The following is a 10,000-nucleotide window of genomic DNA, read 5'->3' as shown; positions in this document are numbered from 1 at the left end:
ACATAGCAGCCAGAAATAAAAGCTTTTTTTTTTTAAATAACTGAAAATTTTTATCATCAAGGGGAGTATAAACTTGTTTGTCACGGTAGTGCTACTGAATGACCGAGAAAGTGTCGCGAAATTTCATCAGCCAATCGCTAAATTCTGTTACGTAATCCTAAACACTATTACTATAGCCTGCGGAAACTTCCTGGAAATTTCTTTTGTTTATTTATCATATATATCTCTGCTTTAAGAGTTTTTCAACAAAACGTAGTAGTTCACTAAGCAAATAAAGATATTGTACCGTATTTTCCCTGGAGTAAAGGTGCTTATTGAAAGTGAATGGCAATTCCTTCATGAGAGTCGGTCTATCTTTGTTATCAGGCAACATGTCCCTCATGTAGTATAGATCGTACTGTCGCGTTTTGTCCTGATCCGCGTACTTCCTTATGCTAAGATAAAGAGCTGTAAACGTTCTAACGAGAGAAACAGCGCGGCGGAACCTGAAAAAAGCCTACGTGAACAAAATTGCAAATTTAACATGTAACTTTTTTTTCAAGAGAAATTATGTATTAGAAGAAGTTTAAGATAAACGTTATCCTCGCACTTATCACAATAATTTACTCCTGAAAAAAAAATTCAAATATATGTTTATTCAAGAAGGTGTTTAACATTGATTTAAATTACACAATAGTTCAAAGCTCATTTTTCCCTGTTAGTCGTGACCACATAAGTTAAAATTTGGGTACTACATGTGACTTAGAGTCAAAGCAAATAGACCATTTCCGAGTTCATGTCTGCCTCGACTTCAAAGCAAGTCAAAGTGCGAAGTTTTCTTATGAAAATTAGTTTTCATTCATACGTAAAGTAGAACCAATTACCATCACAAAAACTTCGCACTTAGACTCGCTTTGAAGAGGAGGCAGACATGAACTCGGAAATGACCTTTTTTGGTATGTCGAAAAAAGCACGTGATTAGATGTACGACGCTTGTGATTAGCGTCAGGAAGTTCAAACTCTCTCTTCTCCCCAACTTAAACATCACTCACGTGACGTCACGGCCGCTATGTTGGCGTTGCTAAACAATAGAACGGCGGCCATGTTGGTGTGCCCAACTAATCCTCCGGGAATTGAGCTCCATCATCATGCAAACATTTTCCTTCGTTTCGGTGGAAAAAACAAGCTTTATTGATCACGTGAGTAACACAATCTATACGGACGATGAAAGTCACAAAGTGTACCCCAGACTCGAGGACAGATAAAGCGCTGCATTTACCTGCACTAAAAATAACGCACACCTTTACACTTACCTTATGGGTAGCAAAAGCCGGCTTAGACTTGAGGAGACACTTTGAGCTGGATATCAAAATTGGGTGTGCATTTAATTTAGGTAGACAAATTTTTATGCAGGGGCCAGCTGAACAAAGCAGCAGAGCCTGGCAAAATATTGGTAAATTAAAAAATAATATATATAGTCTCACAGCCTTACAACCAGCCTTGCATCATTATTTTGTAATGTTCTTAATCTAATTTCGTGTATTTCTGAGCATAAGTGAACAATTTCAGCAGTATGTGCAACTTGGTAATTGCACATCCACCTCAGTCCCAGTGCAGGTCTTTTTATGTGGCCAAGAAAAATTATTTCAAATTTCTAAGTGTGCGCCAAAGAATCGGACGTCCAGGGATTCGTGGACATCCTTGTTCGATGTATAGTCGTTGATGACCGAAATAACAAAAGAATGGCATATTTTAAAATCCCGTGATGGAAGATACAGACCAGTAATTACTACAACCGTCACGCGATGATCGTTAAAATCTTGAAAGCTTAAATCATACATTTTTGCTCTTTTGAAAATAAATGTGTTCAATTCAGTCATTTTATTTCCACCAAGAAGAAAAAATGTATACTTTACCAATTTCCTCTTTTCTTCGTTTTCTCCTTCGTCAGACGAGATTATCATTTGCATAGAGCCAGTCCTATTACGTTTTGTGTCTAATCCACGAGAATCGTTACTCAAAAGCCATTTACTTCCTCCCTCCGCCAGCAAAGAACGCTGTATACTCTGAAAACTGAAATAGCTCGACCGCCTGTTGAGAGTGGGGATCGAAGTCTTTCTCGATAAACTCGGGCGGCGAGGATGCGATTTTGCCTTCAATTCATCGCGTATCGTATTCCCAGTTCCGCTGAATGAATTCGCACGGCTTCTTTCAGGGCGATGGAAAGAAAGCGTCTTCTGTTGTTCCTTGGAAGAGCTTGACAAGGGTCTAGTAAACAATAAACCACTCGTGCTAGACGAAATTGTTGAATCCTGTTTACTTTTAACGACAAGTTCCTTTTGATTGTCGCTTGACAACAGACATTGCGATGTAGCTCTTCTTAGCAAATGGGCCTTATTGTGTCTTAGCCTTGTCCTTTGTTCAACTTTTTCGTCGTCTCTTACAAACTCTTCATTTTTATCACACTTCTCTTTAAAAACTTGCTTTTCATAACTTTCCATGGCAGAACAAGGCGCTGTATCTACTCTAAAATGAACAAACTGAATATGTTTGCTCTATCATGGCGGTAGCGAGTAATGAAGCACTCCTCTCGCTCGATTACTCGTGCAATCCGTCCATAAGGAGAGGTGGTTGGACAGTACTCAGTTCTGCTCCCAATGAAGGTATGTCATTTCTTCCTTGTGAGAATCTAAAGGCTAGGGCCGCGCATAACAAAAAATAATTACTCAGCCACACTAACGCATAAACCCTCGAGGCTACTGCGTGGTAAGATCCACCGAAGTGGAACAAAGCAATTAATGAAAAAATGGCTCCCTAAACAGGACGCAATTAACTCTAATGAGCCTTCTAATGAGAACGCAAAGTTACCAACGTAAGAACTGCAAAAATATTATTCTTCCGATGCATGATATCTGAATTGTAAAACAAAACAAGCTGTATTTCTTGCACAGCATTCAGGAAGAAAGGAAGATTTAAACGCTGAGAGGAAAAGATATTTTATTGTTGTGTTAAATTTGGACTGACCCAGATTTGTTTACCTTCTTGCAGACTGACTAGATCATAGGATTACTGCTCCAATAATCACTTTCGCCTCGAAATTAATCTCATACTGGTTATCAACTGACCCAGGTGGGAGGCAACAACCTCAACAAACAGCAAATTATGAAGCTTTATGAGTTAATTAGACTTAAATTCTTAGGGACGTTTTTTTAAAGTGTAGTCGAACTTAGTGGAACAAATGTAAGAACATGTTAAGAACGTTTTTAAGCTCACTCAAATCGCAAAAGACTAACGTTCAGTCTCAGTCCCAAAATTAGACGTTCTTAGAAAAAAAGAAGTTTAATTAGACAGGACAGGCGCTTTTCAAACCAGACAAAGCTTTCCATTTGACATTAGAGTTCTCTGTTAATATTTACTTAAGGCTTAAAATCATATAGATGGACACATTCGTGAATACAAGTAATAAAAAGTCACGGGAACTAGTCCCTAATTATATTCCTTCACAAAAACAAACCACGTGATTTTTAGGGCAAAGAACGACTTTAGCATCGTCCTTTTTCATTTTCAAATTTCCCTGCCCCGCCATGTTGAAAACGGTTGCCACATATGTTTCTTACTAAAAAAACTTTTGATTGATAACTACGGAGTAACTTGTACCAGTTATTCAAAATGACGGCGCCCACGAAATTTAAGAACAAAGAAAAGCAATTCAGATTCGGAATTCATTGATTTTCCGATACAAACGCTCTCTTGAATACGTTTTCGAACAAATTAAACTTGATTGTAAACATTATTTCCTGCGTTTAATTAAACTGTTTTTTTGTTTAAACAGTGGATCTCTTTAAAGGGAATTTTTTTGGTACACATGACGCGTGATCGGCGTGTCTGCAATACGCAGGATTCCTGGACACGTCCATCTAAAAAACTTGTACAAGTTTGACTGGACATGTCCTTTGGGTAACTTATTGCTAAATAAATGAAATGGGGGCGTAAATTAAACCCAAAACGTTACAACGTCCAAAGTGACTGCAAAAATTACTTCCAGTAACAAAGCCCTTGAGAAAATATCATCCTTTCGGAAACTTTGCAATTTGTTGGTGCTGCCCCAATTGGAGTATGTCAATCTAATTTTTTACAATGACTGCAAAATTCTCGCGCGCTCATTGGCTAATTTTTATTGCCAATAAGCGGACAGACACATAAATTTACAATTTATGCGATGTTGGCGTCAGCTTGAAGAACATTGAAGTTTCTCGCATTTTTTTCTCGCGTTCTTCTCGTGTTTTGACTTAATTTTGACCCCTCTGCCTTTTTGTTATTGTAAAAAACAACTTGATGTCAGTTTTTCATGGGTCTGTCCTGTTATTGACGATGAATTTCGTCATCGCTATCGCCTCGTGGATCCACAGCTACTTTGACAATGTTATGACGAAATTCATGATCAATAACAGGACTAGGCTCGATTTCCGCCGCTCACTCGAGTTCGGGTATCCCCCCCGAGAAGAGACGGCTGGACGCGTGAGCGATAGATTGTGCCTGTGACGTAAATTCAAAATATAATTTATGCGAAGTCAATAGTTGCGGGGAAATAGCATTACACATCCCAAAAACACTGATTTTAAGAAAACAGAAATTACATAACAATGCTTAAAACGTCTGTGCGAAGTTTCCAGATGATACGAGCTTGAGTTTGTGGTTAAATGATCACAATGATCAATGTGAGTTTGAATTCAACCGGCGAATCATCAAAAAACTCTTCGGCGGCTTCAGCTCTCGTTCGACCTCATTGGCCCCCTCGTTTTGCCACCAATAAACTCAGCAGTACTTTCAATTGATCTTGAGGAATTTTACTTGCTCTTACATTAGCGAGGTATGAGGAGAAAATTGCAATAAAAATGGATTTGAAAGCCGTATTTTGACCTTGGCGCCAATTGGAAAATCAGTGAAGTTTGCGAATTCAGGCCGTAGAAAACGACACAGTTCCCATTCTCCAGCTTCTCGAACACTTTTCGTTGTCGCAATCTTAGATGTTTCCTACCTTAAAAGCACTGTAAACCTCGAACAGGCCAGGCCAAAGAATACCTTCGCAGCCAAAACATATAATTTATGCCAGACGGATTTGTGCAGGCGAGTTTCTGATTGGCGGAGATTAACAATGGCTCACCTCACGCGTCCAGCCGAGATTTCGGGAGTGAGCGCTGGCTCATTTCCCGAAACAGCGGCTGGTAATCGAGCCTATAACAGGACAGACGCATGAAATACTGACATCAATTTGTTAACTGGCCGCTGAAATACTGTAACAATCTCAAATACATGGCAGAGGCCACTGCGCCGGCTAACAATTGTTCGATGTACCAATTGCAACTATCGATGATGATGGTGTGACGTACTCTTCAAAAGAGTCAATAAACAGAAGTTGAGATTTTTACTTCTGATCCTGCTTTTTATTTAACAACTTTTGATTAGGCAAGCCTGCCGTGACCAAGCGATCCGCTTCAAAGTCATTTAGCAATTAATTCCTTAATTAGTTTCTTCTTAACCCGCCGGCTTTCGCAGTACTGGAGATTAAATTTTGTTATCTAAGATTGAGGTTTAGGAACTTCCTCTACAAAGATCCGGGACACTGCAATCCAACCTGTGGAGGCATCAGCATTTCCATGTCCAGGACAATTGCCGACCCAGAATCCCACGCGCACCCTTCCCTTGTGAATGTTGTTGCAGTGCCCTTCAATATGGCGGACGCGATGAGGACTTTGACCCGCCAAGTGTAAGTACACAATACCATCAATAGGGAGGGGAGCCGAGCATTCAGCACCGTTGAAAGTGAAGTATCAGCGTCTACAGCAAGTAGTGCAGCCATAAACTCGCAAAGTAGCAGTCCAGGACACATGAAGAGATGTATCAGAGAAGTTCTTGGTGAACATGCAGTCCTGTGTAATAAAAATCGTCTTATATTGAAAGACACCCTTATGACGGCATCATAATGGAATTTTATGGCAAGGCATTGTTTAGATAATGGTTTGCAGGCTAAGGCGGCAGGCTCCACGCTTAATTATATTTCCAGCCAATCAGAAGTTAGGGCCGTCCGGAAGCTTTTCCTTTCGCTCGCCGATCGCCCCTTTCGATTGCTCACCACCAAGCTGTTCACATCGCTTGTTTGAACCAATTCTCAGCATTTTTCATCACCTCCCCTTCTGCCTGCCTGCGAATTAATTCCTAGTTTGTTTCTCTTTCTTGTCTTAGTGGGTGGCGGTTCCCCCCCCCCCCCACCCCGCCGCCCCCACCTTTGCTGAAGAGATATTAGTTTATTGTATATGTTGACAAATTTTGAAAATAAAATTCGTCACCTTTGGTGGCCAAATTGTCTCCAACCTAATTCGACTCTGTGTTTACCTACTCAGCAAACGAGTGCGCCGCCACGCAGAGCTCTTGGTCACGCAAAGTTTTCAGCGTCCTTCTCAACGTAAAAATGCCTTGATTTAAGATGTATGAGACGCCATAAACGATAATTTAGCTCCCAAGTCAGTAATAAATCATCATACTATTATCTTTACTATTATTCCATTATGATTATTAATTGCACTGATTTAATTTCGCAAAACAATAGGAACTAGACGCTCCACGAGCGTAAACTTGGTTGCCTGTGGTAACTGTTACACAAAAATAGAGGGCACTGAGTTGGGTAGCATTCCAGTTAATTTATTAAGTGGGGGGTCATTTAGACCATTTGAGGGGTCACCCAGACGTCGTGCCAGCAGTGGCCCTTTGGCTCACATGTTCTCACGTTGATTATGTCCCAGCGGCGAATCCGGAAATTCCAGAAAGACGGAGCCGAAGAAATTTCGTCGAGAGCGCACCCCCCCCCCCCTCTCCCTACACCCCACATGCCCTCTATTTGAACAATCATGTTCACGTTAGTGATGTATATCTATCAAGGCAAAATGTATTTGAAAGAAGAAAAGCTCTGAAACTGAACTAATCATTATCTTAAGTAAAACCGCCTAATGCACACTGTATCACTTGGAAGTCGGTTGGTTACAGAAACTCTTTAAAAACTGTACTGGGAAAAAGGGGGGGAGGTACGGTCCACTCGTCCCCCCTCCCCGATGTCCTGTCCCGTTTTCAGAGGACGTTTCCCCGCATGTTACGCATGTCTTGCAGTTGCACTAAGCAAACGTTTATTCCACACAATAAGAAAGCACTGTACATGTTGTTTCCGCTTCATAATTCCTCTTCTTTTCAGTGTAATCAGATGCCAGGACAATTTTTTTGGTTTAACGTTTGCACCAAAAAGTACCGTAAAAGCCGGGAGTTAACGGTAAAAGGCAAGCTAAAAGATACCCTGGGTGTCTGTGGATTTTTTTTTCAAGGTTGGAGAGAACGCTCCGGTCAACGGTCGAACGTCGATTTGGAGTCGCGTAGCGTTCTCTCCGACCTTGAAAAAAAAGTCCTCTGGCACCCAGGGTAGTCAAAAGACAGAAAAAAAATTACTTAGCCTGCGAATACAGCCGCTTCTCATCGCTAACCGCCTCTTGTGCCGATCAGCAAGATCAGCGATGAGAGGCGACTGTATTCGCAGGCTAAAATAACATAGTTTGTACATAAAACTCTGAATTTCCAATTCTCAGCGAAAGATTAATGGCAATAGATCGTCAAAACACTAAAATTTCAGCAGCTTTTGACTTCCTTGAATCAAGAGGAATTAAAGGTCAATGTTCTGTCAAAAGGAAGAAATTGATCACGTGCTACAACTACAAAGGTGCACGTGAAAAGTCTTTTCCTTAAATAATGAAGCAAAACATGAACTACAAGCTTTCTTTCAAAATAATTTCTTGATTAACGAGAACAAGCTTTCTTTCAAATAAATCTTCACTGTCACACTTCTAATCATGTTTTAACTGAAGACTGTGCAGTGTGGAGTACAAAATAAATGTCAATAGCCAGCTGCAGACAACTGAGATGCGACTTCAGTAAATACGTACAGATGCATTCATGCCGTTCGATTCCCTCAATGTTGTTTTTCAGTGTTGTAAATAACGTCACGGTTGATAAAATATTAATTGAGAAACAAGATCAAATTGTTCATTACTCGTGGCTGTTAAGAAAACAGATACTTATCTTTCACCGCCTGTCTTGTTTATACATTGACTTTCCATTCTTGAGCTCCCTGAGGGTGTATTTTGTTTAAAGATCCACTAAAACACCAATCGCGTTAGAATGACTTTCGACGCCATTGCAGGTAAATTAAATATTCTACTGTGTCCACCGGATCCCCCTGGCCTGAAACCTACCAAAAATTCGCGCAGATGACTCTACCCACAAAGACACTACTTAGCAGGAGAGTGTCAGGAAAGACTTTTCCCGACATGGGAAAAAAAAAAGCAAAACAAACAAATTTAACGTACCTATGCAACCCAGTAGAAAATGAAATTCCAGAAAATTTAAAAATAAGGGATCACTAAATAAACCCTGAAGTGTAAGTTTTAGCCACAACATATCTCTTTAAATTTCAAGCAAGGCGAATCAAAGATTTTTCCTCGAATTGTTTTCCTTTCTTGTCTGTGGCAAATACAGTCAACTCCCGCCTTGTGGACACCTCGCTATTACGGACACCCCGCTATTACGGACAGCAGCTAAATCCCCGGCGAAAGTTACAGACGTTTGACTGAAATAAACTCCCGCTATTACGGACTCTCGCTATTACGGACTTACGGACACTTTATTCGGTCCCAACGTCACAGTTTTATTGTTTTCTATCTCGTTATAGCGGACACCGTCCAGCATCTTGGAAAATTTGCACACATATCAAGTCTATTTTTTCTGCTTTTTTGATTCATAGAGGCCTGGGGAGTTTAAGGTTGCTAAGGGCCGATTTACACGATACGATTTTGTCGCATGCGACAAGCTCACGACAGGCCTACGACACGACCTACGATTGTCGCAGCGTTTTAAAACATGTTTTAAAATGATACGACATTTTTTCTGACGTACACAACAATTGCAAATCATGTCGTGGGCCTGTCGCAAGCCGTCGTCGCATGCGACAAAGTCGTACCGTGTAAATCGACCCTAATGAATTTAGTCTCCTTGGCGACAAAGTGGGGGAAGTTGCAATTCAAAAGAGAAGTACACAGAGCCTATTGGAACGATATTTCAAGGCAATGTGATAGCTGATGCAATCAATAGCTGATGTTCAGGTTTTTCCTTGAAAAAATATTTTTTTAGAAATGTAGGTTCCTGTACTTCAGTACAGTAGGAAACCAAAACGGTGATGGACATTGCTGCAACATACGATGACTGTTTTTTACGTACTTAGTACTGTACACAAAGGGTACGTAACTCCTGTTCTGTTAAGTTCTGCTCTGTTTGTAAATAAATAAAGTTTTGACGCTCTTTGCGTGCGACAACGGGTCTGGAAAGGATACTGGAGTTAATGAAAATGAACACACATGTGACCCCTTCTGTAAATATGGTTTAAAATAAAAATTTCTCCCACCCAGCTATTACGGACTCTCGCTATTACGGACACCAAATCGTGGTCCCGAGGGTGTCCGCTATAACGGGAGTTGACTGTACTCAATTGTTTGATCTATCGAACATTATTTATTCAAATGAAGAAATTTAATTCTCTTAAGCAGATTAACACATCTGTTTACTTCACGAGAAATGCCATCTTCCAGGAAATGACAGAGAAAGAGAGTAGTGCTTGAATGCAAAAGCCTGCTCGCAGACTAATGGTTTGCGCATTCCGTTGCTCAGACCAGTTTCAAACGTCGAGCTACCGCCGTGTCGAACTAAATTCAGGAATTAAATGCAACGTTGGCACTGCAGTAGCGCGACGTTTGAAACCACTGAGTGCGGCAACTTGAATTTAGTTCGACACGACAATTAAACTCGACAGGGTCTGTCGAGCTACACGGCATTGGCACGGCATGGTCTCCAACGTTGCGCTACTGCCGCGCCGAACTCAATTCATAAATTATTTTAATGTAGTTTTGATTATTTTGCAATTGCACGCATG

General features: G+C 40.7%; 1 protein-coding gene across 1 annotated transcript in view; it reads right to left on the bottom strand.

The window, feature by feature from the left end:
- Positions 1-2,747, bottom strand: part of LOC138060338 (uncharacterized) — a 16,929-nt gene extending 14,182 nt beyond the window's left edge. Inside the window, exons 1-2 of the mRNA XM_068906092.1 lie at positions 1,896-2,747; positions 287-496 (exon numbers count right to left, since the gene is read on the bottom strand). Coding sequence (XP_068762193.1) covers positions 287-496; positions 1,896-2,480 — 795 coding nt within the window. The 5' untranslated portion in view covers positions 2,481-2,747. The remainder of the gene's footprint in view (positions 1-286; positions 497-1,895) is intronic.
- Positions 2,748-10,000: the final 7,253 nt, after the last annotated feature.

This window comes from Montipora capricornis, chromosome 8 (assembly GCF_036669925.1).
Source record: "Montipora capricornis isolate CH-2021 chromosome 8, ASM3666992v2, whole genome shotgun sequence".
NCBI lineage: Eukaryota > Metazoa > Cnidaria > Anthozoa > Scleractinia > Acroporidae > Montipora > Montipora capricornis.
The sequence above is the reverse complement of the archived record's forward strand: the minus strand, read 5'-3'. Positions and strand labels throughout refer to the sequence as shown.